At 35.7% G+C, this 23,666-nt stretch overlaps 1 protein-coding gene across 8 annotated transcripts in view; it reads right to left on the minus strand.

Moving 5' to 3' along the window:
* Window positions 1-23,666, minus strand: part of LOC111870284 (neurofibromin) — a 101,910-nt gene that overhangs the window by 60,744 nt on the left and 17,500 nt on the right. For 7 of the 8 annotated variants that reach the window (XM_033753748.1, XM_023862423.2, XM_023862425.2 and 4 more), the window contains exons 11-28: window positions 23,203-23,331; window positions 22,246-22,439; window positions 19,888-20,071; window positions 18,948-19,134; window positions 18,094-18,135; window positions 16,185-16,258; window positions 14,224-14,376; window positions 13,102-13,280; window positions 10,882-11,053; window positions 9,456-9,595; window positions 7,099-7,314; window positions 4,403-4,519; window positions 3,456-3,634; window positions 2,727-2,938; window positions 2,300-2,556; window positions 1,541-1,633; window positions 966-1,099; window positions 541-715 (exon numbers count right to left, since the gene is read on the minus strand). In XM_033753748.1, coding sequence (XP_033609639.1) covers window positions 541-715; window positions 966-1,099; window positions 1,541-1,633; window positions 2,300-2,556; window positions 2,727-2,938; window positions 3,456-3,634; window positions 4,403-4,519; window positions 7,099-7,314; window positions 9,456-9,595; window positions 10,882-11,053; window positions 13,102-13,280; window positions 14,224-14,376; window positions 16,185-16,258; window positions 18,094-18,135; window positions 18,948-19,134; window positions 19,888-20,071; window positions 22,246-22,439; window positions 23,203-23,331 — 2,837 coding nt within the window. The remainder of the gene's footprint in view (window positions 1-540; window positions 716-965; window positions 1,100-1,540; window positions 1,634-2,299; window positions 2,557-2,726; window positions 2,939-3,455; window positions 3,635-4,402; window positions 4,520-7,098; window positions 7,315-9,455; window positions 9,596-10,881; window positions 11,054-13,101; window positions 13,281-14,223; window positions 14,377-16,184; window positions 16,259-18,093; window positions 18,136-18,947; window positions 19,135-19,887; window positions 20,072-22,245; window positions 22,440-23,202; window positions 23,332-23,666) is intronic. The other variant, XM_023862426.2, reaches the window with a different exon arrangement.

Below are 23,666 nucleotides of genomic sequence, written 5' to 3' on the forward strand. Positions count from 1 at the left end.
TTTGACTGCCCCACATAGATGTCCACTTGATACTGAACTCTGGGTTATGTTCACAGTACCTGACAGTAGAGATCTGAATTTATAGTGCTGTACAGTACGCAGACACATAACAACTAATATATACATTTCAAGCCAATCTAAAGCAATCTGAGCATGGGAAGGCTTGTTACATACTGATCTGGCACAGAAGTGGCTATTCAGGTCCTGAATTAGTGGACATGCATCTTGTGCTATGAAAGTACAATGGAAATACTACAGACGCTGTCAGAACAAATTAGAATCACACAAAAAATAAGGTTTACTTTATACACATTTCTATATCCCATTCTACTTATTTCAAAGTTCACAAAAAGAAATGTAAATCAATAAGGCAGTATAATTTACCAAAAATTAAACACTAATATAACTGTATATACAGTACCATATTTTTGAAGAACATAATTTGCCTATCCCAAGCTATTCCACTTACATCAAGGGGCATAATCTATCAAGTTACTTCTATTTTCTGTCAGGGAAAAGAATTTATTAATCAAATCTCACCTTCTACCAATCTCAAAATGTGCACGCAGAAAATCATTGAATGGTAACATATGTTGCTCTTTGCTGAATTCAACATGGTTTGCTATGTTCTGCAGAATCTTTGACATAAGCATCAGGCCTCGTTTAACAGTTGAAGGCACCTGCTTAATTACAATGCTCATCTCCTGTGGTGACACTATAAATAATAATATTTACATTAAATATGAGGCAAAAAGTTTGCAAAAGAATGATATGTTGTATAAATAATTAGACAGAAGAGGATCTACCAATAAAAGTGTAACAGAAAACAAAGCATCTGTGAGAATAGCAAATTCCTGGACAATAATTATATAAAAGTAATCTTCAAATCAATCTCAAATTATTTTAACTACAATAATCGTTTAAAAAAATGTAAAAAATTAGCTTTATAATGTCACTCAACTTACCTATTGCTGGATTGATAAAACGGAGAAAGATGACCGTCCCAACTGCTCCAATATTATTTTGCGGAAACAGTGGAAACCTTTTACTAAGCACCTGGTACAAACAGTGACACATACTTCGTAACTGTGGGGGAAATCTGAAAAAAAAAAAAAAACAGTTGCCACTATGAGAGGTCTAATAACTTCTGACTAAATTTGGGTACATCTATTGAATTTGAAGATAAATTTGACAGGTAAAATTCAATGATAAGTTAAACAGTTTCTGAGACTTCATCAAAGTGGTACCTGTCATCCTTATTTGAAATAACAAAACAAATTCTTGGTCCAAATCAAAAATGCAAAGAACCAAACATAAAGACAGTACTTTTAGGGGGGATAACATTCACTACAATTAGGCAACACTGTAATCATCATCACAGAGGTTAACATCCATCTGCACAAAATGCAAGATCAAAGAATGATTCTGTCACAAAACATGAAACTTTCAGTCACTGTCTATCCATAGCAGCAGACAAATTAAAACAAATCAACATGCATTAAATTCCCGAACAGTAGGAAAGAAAAAAAAATGATCATACTTATCTGAAGATGAGACAATGGCATCAAACACCTTCTGTGTCAGTGCAATCAAGTTTCTTCTGTTCTCCTCTATGTCTTCATTTGGATCCAATCTGTGAAAAATAATCTATATGTAACAAAAACAAATACAAAATATGCTAACCAGTGTATCATCCAAGATATAACCTACTTGAGGGTTGAACTGAAATCCAAAACAAGCATTTATTGTTGTCCAATAAAACTGGAAACCAGAGCAGAAATCAGGTGCCCTTCATAATAATGCCACTAAAATGATTCAGTGTAGGCATGTGCACATGCACGCACATTAATAAAAAAACTCAATATAAACTACAGTATTTTTCAGAACTGTCAGTGTGTTAGTTAAAATCTTAAGTTTCTTAAAAGTCTGTATATAAAAATATTTATCTTCATGAGCATAAACCTGATTTCATGTGAAGATCACTATTCAAAATGGATCAAAATTCAATTAGTAATTGGCCAGTACTACATTCCATGTATGCGCAGACACAATAGTTTTTCCGCATGAATATAAAAGAAAGGGCTGGTCTCCACCAAACATAAACTGAAACCAAACACACTTAAAGTAATCCTTACAAACAGCAAAAAACAGAGTGGAGAGAAGGTATGTACATTAAGTCACCGTCTGGAAAATCTATTACCCTTGCCAGCCTGAAGTGGAACTGTAAGTGAACACAGTGCTCTGTAGGGGGGAAAAAAAATTAGTGTAATGAAAATACTCAATAGGGATGACGACTCACCTAGCAGGATCCACTTCAAAGCTCTGATTAGGTTCTTCAAGTAATGGCCTGATCAAGGGCTCCAATAAGTTTTGTAGATAACTAGCACCATAAATCTTGAAACAGAATGCCATAATTTTGCTGCCCAGTGAATTTCCTCGGAACAGTGTTTGCATACAATCAGAAACTTCAACTTCTCGATAGAACATGTTCCACAGAAGTGGCGATAATAAATGTTTGGCATCAAACAGAGTTACAAATACTCTTGCCAGCTCATCCTGAAAGCAAAATAGCAAAATATCTTGCAAAGGTAAACCAAAATCTATGACTGTAATTTATGTAACATCAATATCAAGATAATTACTATGCCCTCAACCAAAATAATCTGTAGTGGAAAATCACAAACATTCATATTTCTTTTATTGTTAAAATAAAATAACATGCTTACCATCTGTGAAGTTGTCACAACATTGGCAAGAGCCATTGCAATGGGTAGTTCACCCTTATCACTAATCATTGTTGCCAACTGTACAAGTTGCTCAAATCTGTCTGCTAGAACAGTCTCAGCTAATGTGTCAAATTCAGTTCCTTGCTGAAGAATTTTTCTCAATACCTCCATGAATGCAGCACGGGTTTGAGGATCTCGGTTGTAACCCAAATCTGTTACAAGATGTGAAATATAAATACTGTTAAACCTCAGTTTCTGAACCCTTCTCTCAAAGACACTTCCTTATGGTCACCATGCACATCCCCTTTCCCCTTACATTTACTGTTTCCATGGGAGAAATCAAACTTGAACACTAAATCCACTTAGCCACTAAATTTCCACGAAGTGACAGAGGAGCTACAAAATTCTATATTGGATATAGACCACTGTAAAACATCAAGCTTCATATAAAACTATTTATTTTGACAATTCTTGAACAGTTTATTTGTAAGTCATATAATCATGAAACCAAACAATTCTGTACATAGGTTTTACAATGATTCAACCATGTCTTGAACTTTTAATAAAAATAATTTTATTTGTTGAATATAAAAAACTGACCTATATATACATATAAAATGACAAATCCTTCCTGCTCAATCCATATGGATCATCTACAAACTGACAGAGAAGTCCCAAAGCTTGACTGAATTTGCATATATTCAATTTGTCTACAAGATTATCCCTTACCTATGGAATGCATAAGACCACTGTCAATGTTGGCTGACAACAAATTTGACATGGCTTGTATTGTTGCATTGTGAAGGGTATTTAGCTTTCCTGCAGCCAAACGCTGACGGTTCACATCCTTTTCTACATCCTGTGCATCAGTGCAGTCATTTAGCAGATTCATGAACAATGTAAAATACCTAATGATAAAACAGAACATTTCACTAAAAAGTCTGGTAATACCACATGTCTGTAGAATATAAATCATCTCTCATCCATTTCTCAGTAACTGTAGACTACAGGTAAACCAGAAATTTGATTTCAGAATCATTCAAAATATTTCCAAGTGTTCAGTTTCTACTGAATTTTTCAATTCAAAGAAAATTACCTGACTTCTTACAGCAACCATGCCAGGCATAAGAAATATTCCACTCTGGGCATTTAGATTTCCATTAAATTCAATAATAATTATCACAATTAAGCACTGATACATATTAAACTACTTGCACTCAACTTCAGAAGATCCAGATCACAGAAATGCTATGTTCACTACAGAGATTTTGAGTTATTTATAAAATCTGAATTGAGACACTGTCACTACTCCAGAGATGAAAATTATTTTTAAGAATATCTCCAGTATTTATCACATTAACAACTGTAAAAATTTGTACATCTTAACAGTTTTTGGGCAAAAAAATACAACCATAAAATGTGTGCTCAATCAGTGTACCTTTGACATAGGCAATAATTTAATCACTAACACCATGTATTACGCTCTCTAACCTATTCTAGTTCCAAAATCTGTAGCTGATCCATCATTCTCTCCACAGCTGTTCCTAAACCTTATAGTTCTTAAAATATATATTCAGGGTTTATATAATGTATTGTACACATTACATTTCTTTAACATAGTTAACTGTGTTTCACATCCTCTATTTCCATATTCAGTGCAGAAATGTTTAACTCACTTGAGGAAGAGCTGGCTCTTAGCATCCATAAGATCACCACGATCAGATTCTTCAGGTTGCAGTGGTAATGCTCTGAGCAAAGCAGCAACTGCTTCCATGCATGCCTGGTCCAAATCTCTGAAATATTTATATTTCAGATATATCTCAATACATTAAATGTCATGAACATGGTGGGAAAACATTTGTTGGTGGGGATTAAAAGAGGAACAGGGAAAAAGACCTTATCCTCAAGATCTGTACACTGACATGTATGTTAAACTTATACACATTCACTTCCATCTTAAATGAAACTTTATTTACAATCTCCTTTACATAAAAATAAAAAAAAATATTATAAAATTAACTATTAGAAATCGCTACATGTTGAAACATGTTCTTGCCCATCCTCAGGCAGCTGTCCGACTTGTCAAAGATTGCTACATTTTATTTTCAGTGTAATTAAAATGAATTATTTCCTAAGTTAAAATATTTCATTGTTTTCAATCTTCATCATCCATTCATTAAAAGACATTTTTTGGAGAACATCATTTGTTACGTTTTCATGCACTGCTTTCCTCCTGTGACATTAGTGTTTTCCACAATGTGTAATGGTGTGATATATTAATGATTTCTGTTATTATTAATTTTACAAATTTTGATAATTGTTTACTTACACCTGTTATTTGTGTAGCTCGTATGGATGTCGGTGTGGTCTTATTATCTTGCTGTTATCTGCAATATGCAAAATATATTACTGTATGTTATTTGTTATGTTTTTGTGTCTATATGTTATTTTCTTTTTATACTTACGTGCCCCATTGGTATATCTCTACACTGTTGGACCAGTTGAGTGCATATCACTTATTATTATGGGCATTACTGTATATTATTTATGTTTTTGTGCCTATATGTTATTTGCTTTTTATACTTATGAGCCCCATTGGTAGGTATGGCTCTATGCTGGTGGACCAGTTCAAGGTGTGTCACTTATTATTATGGGTGTTATGTGTGCTTGTTTCCACTTTTACATATTTACTCGGGGTTTGTGTGTGGTGCTATCTGGCACAAAGTTCATGTAATGCCTGATGCTTAGACTGTCCCCTGAAGTCCACTGGGCAAACAGGAAGAACATTCAGTATCACAAATAAAGAAAACATTCATGCCATCAGAAACAGTAACAGTGATGCTGGATATCCAAACCATGTACTAAACACAAGTCATACATAAGAAATCATAACAGATACTATGGCTATCATAAAAACAGGAAAGAGGGGCAGAAAAATATTACATTTGTAGAATCAGTAGGGATAATTTACATATTAACGACACTTACATTGACACATATAACCCCATAATCCAGACATTATGTGAACTTTACACCAGATAGCAGCACACAGACACCACCAATAAAGACATAAAAGTGCAAACCATCACACAGAACACCCATAATAATAAGTGACACGAGCTCAACTAGTCCAACAGCATACACAAATACATACCAATGGGTCATGTAAGTATAAAAATAAAATAACGTACAAACACAAAAACATAACAAATAACATACAGCAATATATTTTGTACATTGCAGATAACAAGATAATAACACCACACTGACATCCACAGAGCTATATAAATAACAGGCATAATTAAACATTTATCAAAATCTGTAAAACTAATAAGCAATATACTGCCTCTGTCTTCAGGGTTGAAGAGGATGACAAAGAAGAAACCAACAATAAGGTGGAAACTATTCAATATATTTATAACCATCTGAAAAACAAATTTCACTAATTAAGCTAGACTGATTCTTTAGTCATCATCAATGTAAAATATTCTGTTATCGCCAAGGATCCTTTCTGTCACCAGCTTTACAAATTTATCGGTACATTCTGATCACATGTTCTTTCTACAATCTCTGACATCTCTTCTAGTACAAACAGCAACCAATGGCAGGAGCTCTAACGTTTCCATTATCATGATGTATGCATGTTATTTCTGAAGCAATAACCCACTACTGGTAGCAGTGAGACTGAAAATAAAAAGGATACGGAAGCAGCAATAACAAAAATTTTTGAAGATTTATTTTCCAGACCTTATACTGAATAGTCTGATGAAGAATTTTTCTGTCTAAAACATGTCTGCCATTTCAATGTTCCTGAAATTGTGCAACTTTTGACAAGTTCACAAGCAAGCTGGTATGCACACTAGCTGAATAAACACTGGTTCTCACTATGTTACCACTCAATATGGATGTCTGGCCCTAATATTTGTACCACAGGAGGCTGGGCACTAAAAAGCATGAATATAGAGTGGTATACAATGGCATGATATTTATACCAGCTTAACAAAAATTATTTAGTATCTACCATACAGAGAAAATAAGATATGAATCTCTGGAGGTGGAGAGACAGGCACATGGGGATTAATAACAGGCTTCTAAAGAAGGAATAGTTACACCTTCAACAAAGATGATGATGCAGCATCCCCTTCTGAAACATTAGTATCCACCTCCAAGACTATACAATGTTGCAACATAGAAGATCACATTCTTAATACTTACACCTACTGGGTCAGCTATTTTCTGGGTTCTAAAGAAATTCTAGTCCTTCAGAAGCCTAAAAATGATTGCACTGTAGATGTAACTTCTTGGTCAAATACCCAGGAATGAACGCATTAATTTAATTATCCAGTAGTGTTTACAGGTGATATAGTCATACCTAGTGATGACAGTAATATCCCCAGATCCTGGAGGGGCTATTTGATGTGATGTTCCCATCACCCAATCTGTCAAATACTCCACCAACTTGTTGCGGAACTTCATCTCTTGACGGAAAGCAAGATCATCCCGTCGTTTCATCATAGCTTCCACTAGCTGACAGACCTTTGTCTTTATATGGACAGCACGTACAGTCATATCAAGATAACGTACATACCTATAAAAATACAACATCAGTTTGTAATACTGACATCTCATATGCTTTCAATATTTAATTTACAACATAAAAATTGGGTTTATGATAAATGTTTTTGCGTAAAACATATTTTATGCTTCATCTTAACTGATGGTACAAAATTTACAGAAGTGACAACAGCTCAGCACTTCCCAAATCTTATCACAAGCCTTTCCAAAATAGCAAACACAAGTCCAACAAAGCAATCTGTAACATACTCGTACAATATCATTGGACAACAAACATTTAAACTGGTATAATAAAATAAGAAACAATATTATAACTTTCAGGAACGTGCAAGTACCCAAATCTTGAAACTTTTCTCTAATTGCCACCTTGTGGCTTCATATTTTGAAGTGAACTTCGAACTCTTCAGAGTACTGCGTCTTTGTAAAACTTAAGATGAAGGTCAGTGGTAAAAAGAAATTCACTGCACATTTAAGGAATAAAGGCAGTAATTTTAGATAACAATGCATACTGTATTACAGAATTGCCTAAATGGGACAAGATATATTTTCTCTAATTAAAGAAAAAATACTATCCTTTTGTAATGCTGCCCAGTCCTGTACTAGTACCCAAATAACCTTGAGGCCATATGGCTCATATCAATTGCACTCTTGTGGCTATACTGAGAACAATGAATAAAGATATATACTTTCCCTTTATTGAACCTCCAAGCTTTTATAATGTAGCTAGAAACTGCATATTCGAGAAGAGTAATTTTGTATACTTCTATGTATAATCTATCTTATACAAGCATGCAAACTTCACACATTTCTATCTATCGTAATGTTCAAACTTCAGAAGTGGTATGAAGTAAAAAAAAAAAAATGTAAAGGTATCCCTGTAACAGGCCTTGGAGGCCCATAGGGTTGTGAGATGTTGAGGTTCCCACATTTTCTAGACAAATGGCTCATAGATGGCGGTAAGGTTGTCAGCCTTACGCACCAGCCGCCCTTTACCCCTAAGAACACTCCAAGAATATTCCTGGTACTCATTTCTGTTAGAGGCTGAGTTGACCCCAGGGCCATAGAGCAGCTCAAGGATTAGGTAAATTGAAAAAATCCAATTATCTCAATGGGATTCGATCCTGTGACCTTCCAACTTGTAGCATAGTGACTCAACCAACTATGCTACCATAGTATCAAGTAGTAGATCAAATTTTGTGTTTGTAAAGGTCTGTCTTTAGTACACACTCAAGTATTTTCAGACATAATACACACATAGTACAATGTGATTCAGAAATTAAAATAAACAGTTTAATTTATTTTAGGATTATTTCATGACACTGTATATATCTCAGACTATATATCTTCAAATGGTAGAATGATCAGTGAATAATGAAATGGTCATGACATGAATAAGGTACTATCTCTACATTTTCTTGGAATGACTGAGGAAAAAATGAAAAATGCATCAGTCAAGATAGTCAGTGTCCTTGGCTGGATTTGAGTCAATTACCTTCTAAATACAATACAGAAGCATTATCATTTTGGCCAACTTACAAAGTACTACATAATACTTCCACTTAATACATATTATACATATATGAGGGAGAGTCAGTAAATAGGCCACAGATATAGAATGTAAAACATGTTATATTCAAACCTGGACAGAACATTTATTTCTCGATACATCCTCCATCAACACTGATACACTTGCCCCATCACTTTATCATCGTGTTGAAACCCACAGCACAAAAATCTTTTGACTGTCGTCTCAGTTAATTTCATACCTCCATTTCCTCATCTGCAACTACTGAACGTCTTTGAGAGAATTTCCTGACATAGTTGTGAACTGCTTTACGCGACAAACACTTCCCACCATAAACAAGATAAATTTCTTTTTGAATATCCTTTGCATTGAGTCCTTTTGCCTACACAAAATGCACACCAGAACACTTGCCCTTCAGTATCACAATTCTCAAGCATGGTTGCCATTTTGGCTACTGAAACCAGACTCTGAACATGCGAATGCACGTCTACTACCTAGACTGACATAAAGCTGGACTGTTCTGCCACCCAGTGATACACAGAGAAAACTTATCACATCCATTACAGATGTTTTACTTCCATTTGTGACCTATTTACTTACTCTCCCTTGTATGTGAACTATGAACTTACCTGACAATTGCTAACATCATTCCTTCTATACTGGTAACACCAAGATGTTCAGATGGTTGGTCTGTTTTACTATCCAGTACATTCTTCATGATGAAAATGGTATGTTCAATGAACTGTGTGTTGATGTCAGACACAATCACCTACATACAACACATCAATACATCACATCAGTGACAGCAGCAGCTTCACAAGCTTATATGAGGCACTATCGGAAAGTTCCCGGACTGTTATTGCTGCAACTGCCTTGGTGAAAGAAGATGAGAGGGGAAGCATTCAAAGGGTCAAACCTGGAATTTCCAGAACCTGATTTTTTCTCATAAGAAAACAAAATATTGAGAAATATAGTATTCTTTTGTTTATTTTATACCATTACAGCCCTCACATGGCAGTAGGACTCCAACCATCAGATGCACAAAAGAGTGATTTTCTTCTTTTTATTTACTGTAACAAAACCTGTAATAGTTAAGCTAATCAAGAAAAATAACATATTCTGAGGCTAATAAAGTGGCTTCACATGATACCTTTCACACCTGAGATACCAATGTCTGACAAATCAGGCTTTCTGATTGAAAGGAATTTTACTTAAGTTTATAAAAATGCTAAATTGTCTCTTAAATTTTACTGGTTTGATGAAAATTCTAGATTCCAGGATAATGGACAACTAAGAGTATACTGTACCTATTACAGGATAAAACAAAACGCAGGGGATTCTTAATCATTATGCAGTACCTAGATACGTATAACACATTTCATTAAAATACTCCTAAATGTCATGAACTTCAGTTCTTTTCTATATTTATCTACATGGAACACATTGAAGCGAAACTGCTTAACTTACAAAATCAATACTGTATATCATCTTCAAACTCAACTAATGATTTCTACTCTTAAGAAAGCAATGCGTCAATTTTAACTTTCTACCAAACAACATATTCCCATATCTGATCATGGTCCATCTGCACACAATTTTATTCACACACGCATGCACACACAGGTACAGTGATTTGCTAAGCCAATAAACGCCAGAATACATATCAGCAAATTTTTCAAAAGTCTCACATCTGCCAATGGGCAGCACATTTTAACCTTGAGGCTGGCTAAAACTATTCATGAGTACTGACAAACAGTTTTTAGAAAAAGAATTTCATATATACTTACCTTTAACACCAATGGTAGAAGACATCAATATTTTTTCCTGCATCAAATTTCTGTTTCCTACTTACAAATATCACTGTTTTTAAGATATAATTTGTATTTATGGAAGAAAGTTTCTGTTTACAGGAAATTAGGCTAGAAATTGACAGACATTTCTATTTGGAAAAATAAATACAATAAACATAGAGGGAGAAATCAGTCCTTGAAGACTGCATTTCAACAGTGCAAAAATGTTTAGTGGTCAGAGCATATAAGTTTCATAGAAATTTACCTGTCCTTGTTGATCGAAGAACTTCTCAACTATGGCTTTTATCTGGTCAAAAAGAATAGGATACAAAGCTGGAGACATCTCATGTCCTACTAACTCTTTCACATGTTTCTGGATCTGTGCACCAAATTTTTCATTGTTGCATACAAGTAATCGCAGTAACTGCCCCACAAACCTACAAAGGAGTGTAACAATCCACAACCACTTTCAGTATACCAAAAAAACTGCTTACTCCAAAATAAATATTGGATTCCACCATCCATTATACATAATTCAACATCAAGAATATAGCTTAGCCTTCATAATCTACACTGCAATTTGTAAAATTTTCCATGTCTAAGGTACATTCCAGTATCTCAGTACATAACAAGCTTGATCACATGTGCATAATCTTTAGAACTAAATGCTTAATGGTACTAAATGGAGCCCAAATAGCTTAGTTGACATAGCAACAGGCTGCATAGCCGAGGTTTGATTCCCATGAAGGGTAAGAGATTTTTCTCTTCCTCACAGAGTACAAGCAAGTTCTAGGGCCCACCTAGCCATATATTGGAAGCATAGGTGCTGCTAGAAACCAGTGTATCTGGGAGGTCTTGTGACCGGCCAATTCGATCAAGGTTTTCCGTGGTTTTCCTTGGTCCCAGAGCAAATGCTGAGTTGGTACCCAAATTCCACGTTGCACTGCATGCTTCACATGCAGCCCCCCCCAATAGTAACATTATGAAACTTATTATACCATAACTACACAAGAATGACATGTCTTATATCATGTATAATGATCCATGGATACGAAATAAATGAAATGAAATGAAATAGGTCTGTCTCATTTGTCTGTCAGCCAATAATAACCAAACTCGCAAAATGAATTTCACTCACGGAAAAAAGAAACAATGTTAAGGCTCGTTTTCATATGACACTTAAAGTCACATTTGCAGTCATAACAGTGAAATTTCTTGCAAGTAGCAAAGTCACAACAAATGTCAACAGAAATCAAACTAAGTTTGACTCTGTGACACTAAAGTATATCAACTTTAATCTAGATGTCATGTTACTCTGGCTTTAAGTTTTCATGGTGACATACATGTGACATTCAGTGTCACAACTTCATGTCACATGAAGATAAGCCTTTAGTTTGCTTGGGTTTAGAATATACCAAATATTCCCTTCTTCAATAACACAATGTTGAAAAGGCTCATCCATCCCACCTTCCCATTTCACTTTTTCACATATTATTTCAAGCTTCTTGTTCAAGTCTAAGTTCTCCCATGTCATTGCCATAATTGGACAGTTTCAAAATGTTTGCATTTTGTGGTAACCAAAACACAGCAGATATCTGACAGGGAAAGAACTTGAACACATGCCTGCATCATATTCTGTGACATCATCCAGGATAAGTTGAAGCTCTGGGGCAGGAAAAACCTGTGTTACAAGGAGGTGAAAATACTGCATGGTACATCCATCGACAAACCAAGAGACAAAATACATGATGAAACAAGCTATTGAATTGATGAGGAAAGTCAGAGAGTGTCATGTGATATATATTTCTCAATGGTTAAAATCTGGAGGAGGTAAGCTGTCCACAGATTCTGGAATGCAAACTTTCTCTGAGACAGGGGTAAGAACTACATGGTGGGTCATTCACTCATGGAGCTAAGCCTTTCTTGAGAAGCCGCCAATTATGCAGCTACTCAAGAACTTCCCAGCATTTTATGGAACCTGAAGCTTCATTACCATGTTCACAAGAGCCCTTTACTGGTCCTATCCTACAGGGTGGTTCAATGAAATAATTTTCAAAGCAAAACTGTAAGTACAGTTAGTGCAAAAAGTTACAGGAAAACAGTGGCAACTAGTCATGAATCACTCATTTTGAGGAAGGTGCATGGGGGAAGATTCTATTTTATACAATGATCTTCTTATATATATATAACATTAAGAAACTGAGAGTTCCAAAGGTTTTTGTTGCTATAATGAAGTCCTCGTTGTATGTCATACTTCCTCTACTGCAGTCTTAATGTAATTTCTGTGCTAGTCCTAAGTGCAATTCATGTTCAAGGTATGATGCAAGTCCTAATACTTGATGAGATATTTGTGACACTGTAATACAATACTTTCAAAATGTCCATTAATTTATATAAATGATTTCTGCTTATGTTAAAAAGAATTAACAACAGCCACTATGAGGTACTGAATGAATACTCCCTCATAAATTAATAATACACTTACTGAGTAACAGGGCAATACTGTACATCCTGACTTGAGTTGGCCAATTTACGAAGCTCCAGACTTGGCACAGGAAGCAATCCCAAACCTGCTGATGGTCTTGATGGAGACTTACGTTGCAGACAGACACCCCCAAGTGCACAAAGGAAACCAGTCATGTTTGCCCATTCATTGATCTGATCCTGTAACACATATAGCTGCTTAATAATATTCCTCCAACAAATATATATATACAGTGCGTACAATCAAGTGCGCGCCGCGGCTGCAATTTGCCGTGACTCATACCACCGCAGAACGCATGCAGTCGCGGGGAGGAGTTGCAACACGGCAAATTGCAGCCGCGGCGCGCACTTGATTGTACGCACTGTATATATATATGGGAGAGTAAATTTGAAGAGAAAAGTAATTTTTTGTCCAGAAAAAAAAAGCAACTGGGTGAAACTAAAATCACATATTAAAAATTTTGTTAAAAAAAATTAAGTATTATAATCATGACAGAAAGTGAGTTAAGAATATTTCCCAACATGAAAGCCCTAATAAATTCTCACAATAAAGAAAAAATGTTCACTACATTGTAAAGCATTTACAACAAAAAACACAGCATTCACAACTGATGGACTCACTGTGTGAACAAAATGGCTTAAAGATACTGTTTACCTGTAACATAATACAGAATATCTTACGGTAAGACTGTGCATGTCCATCTATAATTTACTCTCAATGACACTCTTGGTGAACATATTTTGGTTAAATTTTATAATGGGCTATCCCAATGAAATTTTCCCAATGAGGTGACTGGATTTTTCAACTGACCTCACCCTTCCAACTGCACAATGGCTCTGGGGATAACTCACTCTCTAACAGAAATGAGTACCAGGAATTTTCCTGGGAGTAAAGGGCAGTTGGCACATAAGGCTGACAACCTCATCGTCATCTGTGAGCCAAATGTCTAGAAAATGTTGAAGCCTTGACCTCTCACAACTCTATGCGCCTCCACAGCCTGTTACAGGAATAGCTTTACCTCTAACCCAGTGAAATGAAAACTTTAAATTATATTCCTATGTAGCTCTCACTACCTGTTTTACTACTCCATCTCAACCTTTCCAGCTTATTAACACTGCTCACCTCAAGTTCGTATTCCGAATTCTGGTGGGAAGCCCGCCGTTTGCCTATTGAACGATGGAATGATTCCACCTGACCATCTTCTAATTTTGCTTTGGGATATGATGTCAGCGTTTTTGTAGATACCTCCCAGTTGCGAAATGTTTCCTCCCAAGCCTATAAAAATTATTTACTCAAAGAAACCAATGGAAATCAAGGTAGTAAATAAACTAGGTATATTACATGCCTGCAGTGCACACAGAATCAACAATTGAATTTTCCTACTTCTTAATTCATTAACTTATCAACTGCATTAAGAACTTCCTTTATGTACTATTCTAGAGCACACAATATAAATACAGCATTGTCAAGTTATGGTAATATATAAAATGGGATACTGTTATACGCTACTTTTCTTTTAGAGTTTAAAGACCCTTGGGGAAGTGTTTCAGAAAGCTGGGCTTCAGTAAGTATGTTGCTCTACCTTAAAACATCACAAATCATTACAATACAACATAGTGACCCTCAAAAAGTTGGGAAAAGGACCAATTTTATCAAATAAATGCAACCATTGAATTATGACAAAAAAAAACTGTACTAAGCAGCTGAATGATTTGGCGTAGGTGTGGCAGATACAATTTCACTGTCAAATATACTGACCTAATCATTATGGATATAGGACATGCCCCACAAACAAGCCTTAGGTCATTCTCAATCTCTTCTTTGAAAGTACCTAGTGTTTGATCCAATGAAGTACTGTATTTACGCATGTATAGGCCGCAGCACAATTTTCAGACAGAAATTATAGAAAAAATAATTTTCTTGGAATATTATTTCAGGAGTAGAACACCCTGTATTACTAATTATGAATATAATTTTTTTTTAAATGAAGTGTGATTTCGAATATTTCGAATATAAGCCGCACCCCAGTTTTCCTCTTGAATTTTTGGCAAAAAATGTGCGGCCTATACATACATAAATACGGTACTTAATACCACACAGCAAACATCTTCATGAGATGGTGACAGTTGCTCAGCTAGTCAAAAAATTCCATGCCTTTATGGAACTTGGGGGGGGGGGTCATTATCATGCATGAAAGATATAATTTGGGACAGTCACACAACAAATAATCAAAAAGAAACAAAATAGACACTACTGTGTCAACATTTTTTTAGCTTGTTTTTGGTGGCATCGTTACGTGTTTCAACAATTTCACCAAGTCATCTTCAGGCATACATGAATACTATTTAGCTTCTGAATTGTGTCATTAATCAATATGAAACCATATTGTGTCTCTATGCTTTTCTATACTGATAATTATATCATAATTTTAAAACGTGTTTCAAATATAGTTAAAACTAGACATCAAATTTGATATTAAATGGATAAAAGTTAAAATTAAAATGTAAAATGGCTATTAAGGTATTTGTAGCCAATATTACAAATTCTACTGAAGCCTTGTGCCTGCTACATATCAGATGTGTACCGTTTGTTGTTCCACTATGGTAATGATATTGTGCTATGGGGTGGCTGCTTGCTGGGATCTTTCTTCAGAATATAGGTTTTGAGGGTTTTTTCTTAACTTCCTATTAAATATGTGAAGGGTGAACATGTTAGGGGTATCCCACTCAGGTTGTTTACACATGGACTGGGATGTTCTAATTTGATATTATGTATGCATACAGATCCCCATGGGGAATGTTCTTGTTGTGCTGTAGCTGTTCTGTCTGAAATGTACAACAGCCTACAAGTGCACCTTATCCTGAACCAGATGAATTCAGTTCGATCCTCAAACCCTATTTCTTTAAAATCCATTTTAATAATATCTTCTTCCACTAAACTAAAACTGATTAATTTGGACACATCCTACTATTTCTGCAAAGTGTGTGAAAACTTCACATAACTCTCCTCTCATTCAAAATGTAAAACAGAATTAATGTAACACTTTTTTTTTGTGTTATTTTGATGACTAAATCATTACTCACTGGCTGGACTCCATTTACACAATGCTCAATCTTGCGTAATAAGGCCATTATTCGTTTTTGCAAAGCTGCTCGGCCTGGAAGAAAAGATCATCAAAATATTTTTCCTCAAAATTCATCTTCTAACTCTACACAGTCCATTATAAGAACACAAGATGACCTAGAAATTATGGTATTTCTTAATGCTAAGATGATAATAAAGTTTGCAGAACAGCTAACTTACATCAGAGTATTACACAGCAAGATGTAAATGCTATACAGGATCCCACAAATTTGTGTTATGATTTTGTTTCACATTACATACATTGATAATCCAATCGAAAGGTAGTGGGATCGAATCCCAATGAGGTGATTTTTTCAATTTACCTGATCCTTTCAGCCGCACTATGGTCCTGGGGTCGACTAAGCCTCTTAACAGAAATGACTACCAGGAATATTCTTGGGGGTAAAGGGCGGCGGGCACATAAGGCTGACAACCTTATCGCCATCTATAGGCTGACTGTCTAGAAAATGTGGGAACCTCAACATCTATGGGCCTCCACGGCCTGTTACAGGGATACCTTTACTTTACTTGCTCTACATTGATAATCCTGTGTATATACAAGTGGCATCATTTGATGCTTGTAATATTGTAGTAATTTTATTATGAGCAATACATTTGACATTTATCCACATGGATCTAGTGGATAAAATTATAAATCAATAAATTAATTATTTTACATGTATGAGAACACATTATTTATGTTTCTTATCAGGGCTTAGGTCTCAGGATTGTGCTATAATGCTGAAATATGTTACCCAGTTCATAAACTTTCTTAATATACACATGTTCATGACTGTATACATAATATATTACATTAGTAATGTATCACTATCAGAACCCTTCAGAACTGATTTTATTAACTGTAAGTCAAAAAATCAAGAACTAATATGTATTTCGAAGCTTCAAAGCCTACACTGTGATATGTGAAGATAATGTGTCAAGCTGAGGACATCTGTCAGAGAAATAATTACATCAGTTATATGAGTCTAGCCAGGAAGTCATGAAAAATTGCTCACTTTGGAATGGTACACTAACTTCAGTTAACAGCAATTATGGCAGTAAATGTGTTCAGAGTAAGATAATATAAAATTCTGTTGGAAAAAAAGCTAAGATATTCAACACCATTATACCCACAAGATTTAAAAAGTATGAAAAATTACAGACATTACAAAGGTACAATATTTAAGGCACAATAGATTACTGTGGTTACGGTGCAAGGGCCAAGAAGGCCCACCCCTTAAACATTCAAGGTACAATATTTGATATTCATAGCTGAAAAGAGAAGCACCTTGTGAGATATGCCAAGCCTAACAAGTGAAAAGAAATCAGAATTCTCACAACTTTACTCAATAATGAACAAACACAGTTTCAGCAGATTCGGGGCCTAAATTCTGGATCACAGCAAAGAAAGTCTTTGCAAAGTTTCCACATTTAATTCTGAAATACATTTCTGGATGAGCACATATGTAGCAGATTGGTTCTCTACAGTTACATTTTTATACAACAGAATGACAAGGAAATTCAAAGCACAATGAAGACAACATGTGGATTTCATGTGAATTTAACACTATCATTGAACCACTCAATCCTTAGAGCAAAATAAATTATATAAAAATACCTTCAAAAGTCAGATCTTTTGTCTTACTAATACCTATGACCATTTTTCCTTCATTCTCTGTAGTATATGCCAGATGATCATACACACAAACACACCCATTCATAAACACTTATCAAAACAAAACGTAAATCCAAATAAATTGTACCATAAAATGTTTCTTTAGCAAGGGAAACTAAAACAGACACATGCAATGCATGGGTTTAAATGTGCATGCCAAATTTTAAAGAAATTAACATCTTTCAATACCTTACCAAGATTATGTTCACGGTAATAAACCCTCGACTCCTCGCTGGCTGTTTTGCAAAATAACATCATTTTAATATGATCAATGTAAGTTATAATGACTTATAGTTTACCTTAGATTATATCTAACTTCATGTTCCCACTCCTTGCTGTCTTTGTGCAACTTCGTTGATATATTAATTTTCACACTTCAACAATTTCATCTGTTTTCATTATGTAACACCACGTGTTTCTGCCTAACCGGCCATCATCAGGTTTATATGATGTTGGATTAAATGACCCTGCTGCTCTGTTGTCATGCAGTTCTGCTTTTCACATTGATGTAAAGTGCTTCTAAAATATTTTATTTTAGGCTATTTTTAGATTACCATGCTGTTGTTACTTTATTTGTAAGCACATGTCTGATGTATGTTTTGTTGATGTGTTTTTTTTAATTTGCTTCATGGTGGGTGGAGTCCAACTGTGCTCTGTGTAGCACAAACGGATATAACCAACACATCAACAAAACATGCACCAGACACGTGCATACAAATGAAGTAACAACAGCATGATAATCTAAAAATAAAGGAAAATAAAATATTTTAAAAGCATTTTATATTAAAATGAAAAGCAGAACTGCATGACAACAGAGAAGCAGGTTCATTCAATCCAGCATCTCATACATCTGATGATGGCCAGTTAGGCCAAACATGTTGCATTGTATAACGAGAAGAGACTAAGATGTTAACATGTGAATATATTGATGAAGTTGCACAAAGACAAAGAGGAATGAGAATATAAAGTTAGAACACACAGTGCAATAGGATGCTGCATTATAATATTACTTTATAATATATGTTGTATGAAACTGCAATATACTAACCTGTAGTGAGAATTGTTGAAGCTTGGGCTAATTCTTGATACAGATGATAATTTGGTAGTAAATATGTTACAGTAACTTCATCAGAGCCACAGCGAATGTCTGCTTCCTCACAAAGCAGTCTAAAACACGACATGGCTACCAACACAGCCTCTATATCTATGCTCCAAAGGTACATGAAGAAGACCACCTAAAGAAATAAGAATTATTGGAAAAAAACATCCTAACCTTAAAACTATAACTTACAAATATCAGTTTCTCTTACTGCACCACATTAAACTTGAAAAGGTTATTCCAAGTTATCAACTGTTCAAGTACAAAGAACTGAAACCAACAAATTAAGAAGTTCACTTTTCTTTTAACCACATGGTTTGCTAAGCAGCCTGTCTTCCTACTAACTGAAGCATTCTCACCATCTCACCATTGCTATTATTACTGCTAACTTCTGTCTCACCATCACTGTCATCACATTTATTTTCTTCTGATTACAATCATTGACTGCAATTCATTAACTGTAATACAGGCATCATCAGTACTTTAACAGTTACCATCTTGGCATCACACCACTTCAGTTTCAACATTTTTGCTCTGATATACCACCTAGATACATCTACAAAATGTAAACCAACAATGCAATCGTCACAGACTGCTGACAAAAATGTTAAAAATTACAAAAGCATGGAATGCAAGGGAACACACTTTTGTGTCACTGGTTATCAATGTACGTAGATACCAAATATTCTTGATGATATCACATGAAGATGATGAACTGCAGAATAAAAATAAAGTGTCATCTACATGTATAATGGAAATGCTATACTGAAAAACTAAAAAAAAAATGTGGTAAACAGTCAACTAGATATTATTCATGACCAATATAATACTTCAAATTTTAGCCAGTAAAAAAAAAACATGTATTAACAAATCAAAAGCAGTTACTTGCCTCCAGTTTTATATGCGCTTGCTTGCAAATAGCAACCTGACTCCCCAAATTGGCATAGTCCTTGTGACGGAGAAGGAAAGCATTTCTGCACATGAGAATATCACGAAGCCATTTAAGGATGTCTGTATAATCCATTATTTGGTGTTGAATGAGCTTTTGCGAGATGGTGAATAACACTTGTGAACTGCAAGAACATGCACGAACAAAGTGTTACAACAGAAATATGTATCTGCCTTTCTTAATGTTGAACAACGTACAGCATACTTGTATTTCAGACTAGATGTTAATGTTACATAACTGAGAGAGGTCAACACAAAGCCATGACATTATCATAAGCAATTCTGAAAAGTCTGCAATTCTACTATCCTGTGACAATACATTGCTGTGAGGGTTATGAATAACTACACATTACGTTGTGCATTCAAGTTCTAAGGTCTCCGATTTTTTTCTCACACAATAATCATACAAAAAATTTGAAACTTCTGTCACTTTTCAACGTAATCTCCCTGCAGCTGCGCGCATTTTTCACAACGTCGACGCCATGATTCCATGGCCGCTGCGAACGCTTCTGTAGGAGTCTGTTTTGACCACTGGAAAATTGCTGATGCAATAGCGGATTGAAAAACGGCATCCATGTCTCATCCATTGTCATAGTTGATGAAAAGGAAGTCCCATTCACGCCTTCATCACGTGTCAACATCGCCTGGCAAATTGCCATGCGTGCAGCCTCGTGGTCATCCGCCAGAATTCGTGGCACCCACCTGGAGGACATTCGCGTTCGCAGGTCTTCATGCAGGATTTTGTGCACAGATCCCATGGAAATGCCAACTTTGGGGGCGATGTTTTCCACACTCAATCAGCGATCCTCCAAAACAACTTTCTCAACTCGCTCGACCATGTTGTCAGACCGGCTGGTGCGAGGCCGGGATTGTTTTGGTTCGTTGTCACACGACGTTCGGCCTTCTTTGAACTGTCGCGCCCACGAACGCACATTTTTCACATTCATGACACCATCAACACACGTCTCACTCAACTGGCGATGAATTTCAATGGGTGTCGCACCACGCAAGTGGAGAAAACGAATGATTACTCGCTGTTCTTGTAACAAAAACGTCGCCATTTTAAGTATCAAAAACACTCCTCACACTCGCCGCTACCACTAGAGTTGTGTGTGCCGTAGAGTTCTGCCATCTCTGTCACGCATTCACAAAGAGTGCACACGTATTTTAAACTAAACCGCATGTGTCTATCTGCTCCCAGTCCTGAGAAAAAAAATCGGAGACCTTAGAACTTGAACGCCCCTCGTATAATGAAAATGTTTCAAGAGATCGGAGTAGATATACTAGGAGCATGTGAATTTATACATCTGACTGTATGAAAGTAACAGATCTAACTCTCAAACTGAAGTGTACATAGCCCACAAGGTTGTCATGCACATCCACTATCCCACAGAAATGATGAGGCTGGAGCAACACACTGCTTCCAACATTCCAATGCAATGTTCCACTCTCCCATACTGCCACCCAGCACTCACTGTCATTGTTTTCCAATCCCTGTCACTCCTACTTGCACAGACCCTACCTGCCTAATAAAGATACAAATAAATAGACTAACAGCCCATACGGCATACCTGCGAGATAAAGACTGCCACACATTTTTTGTACTGCAGTACTGTTTTCTTACTATGAACAGTAATACAAAATATAATTGTTGCAACCCACTAAGTATCTTCTAAACAAATTTAGCTTTGATAAAACAAACGTTACATACTACATACTTTCAATCTTATAACATGTTATTTTTTGGGCAAATGACATCCAAATACTAAATACTACTTACGCCGTCTGTACAACAATAATTAGCTAGGATGTTTGTATTCTTTCATGATACAAAGATATTATTAAAAAAACACAAGCATCTAAAGGCGCGTCCACATTACTCGTGCTCATGTGTCAGAAGCTTACTGCTGCCAGAAAATCAGGATCTAGAGCTGACGAAGTGGATGCCCAAACTGGTTTGCATACAAAGCCTTTGCATTTCTTCACAACAGATATCAGCTCCAGATCCTGATTTTCCGGCAGCAGTAAGCTTCTGCCGCACGAGCACGAGCAATGTGGATGTGCCTTAATACTGCTTTCTGAAATAACAATAAACATGATAACAAATTTAATTCCTATTTTCTGGTTTTATTGTGTGCATGTTAAATATAGGTATGAAATGTTATTTTCAAATTCATTCACAGTTAAAATATTAAACTGAATGAGAAGTGTGTGTCTTTGAAGACATACATGTCCAACTTCTTTGTATCTGAATCACCCATTATCAGTTTCATTAAGAACTGAGACACAAATACTGCACCTCACATCCCAGAAAGTATTGATGGGTGCTTCAGGGTTCCAAACTTCAATCTTCTCAGGCTGATGAAGCACCAAAAGAGCTTCCATGGCTTCCTGAGCTACGTCTGGCATCGTGGGTTTATAAACCAAACTCACTAACCCATTGATCAGATCCAGTGTGGAGCTCTGAATCTCATGGCCAGTCTTGCCCTGGTTCTTAACACAAAATCAAAACTTACAGTATATATATCTATCACATTTTATGTATCGTTTATTAACAATGCTGACAACAGCTCAAACTACATAGTGTCAACCGGTAGGATGATTAGTAAATAATGAACTGGAAGGAAAGTGCAAGGAAGTAACAACGGCCTAATTTGAGACACCATCTCAGCAGTTGCCTGGAGGGACCAAGGAAAACCATGAAGAAACTTAGTCTGGACAGCCAGTTTCAAACTTGGGACCACCTTAAAATGAAGCAAGACTGCTACCTCCTCAAGCACAGTAATCAGAGTAAGCACTGGTATATCTTATGTAATAGATATCTCACTCAGAATATAAAGAACTTTCACTCCAGTAAGATTTACAGGTCCTGTACAGTGAGCTGCAATCTAATATGCACATCAAATCCTGTGCCTTCATGATATCTGAGGTTCTTTCAGTGATGACAGAATATCGTCTTCTGGGATGTGACAGTATGTAGTCTGATAAAGGTTTACTCCTGAGAGACAAGGCATCACATCCCAGAACACACTAGTCTTCCAGTGTCATTACTACCCTGATATATGTCAAATAGGTGTGCAGGTCAATTCAACACAGCAGCTGACAATACCGCCTTGGATTTCAATTAAATTTTGTAAACTTCTTGAATCTGATGACAAATACTAAACTTAATAATGTTCAGAGCTCCTCTTCCATATCAACACACTTAACAGCCACTTTAATTTTCATATTATACTTGTGTATCACACATACTTACATTGAGCATTAACATTGGATCTGCATGGATGAGACGAACAATCAAAAGTAACAGGTTCTTAATAACTGGGATTTCATCACCTTTCTCTTTGAACTTTGAAGCAGACTCTTTACCTTTTAATGCAAATGACTGGAAACATATAACATTTTCTTAGTCACAAAAGATGCTTAGCATATATCAAAACTGAAAGCATGATATGAGAAAATCCAAAGTTTGAATTTTCTAAACAAAATACAGCACTTCTTAAGAAACATACCAGAAACTGATTTTAACTGCGTAAAACCTTTGAACACTCTGATGCAATAAAACTTATTATATATATGTACCAACTTTCTTATCTTAGAGGCTTGGAAACATGGCAATGTCGGATTTCTGGTTCTAAGTCATACACAGTATATATATCTATGCTGAGCTCCATATTTAATTATTAATGTCTAATTCTGTAACTAAATCCAATTTATTCT

Source organism: Cryptotermes secundus, unplaced genomic scaffold (assembly GCF_002891405.2).
Source record: "Cryptotermes secundus unplaced genomic scaffold, Csec_1.0 scaffold94, whole genome shotgun sequence".
Classification (NCBI taxonomy): Eukaryota; Metazoa; Arthropoda; class Insecta; order Blattodea; family Kalotermitidae; genus Cryptotermes; species Cryptotermes secundus.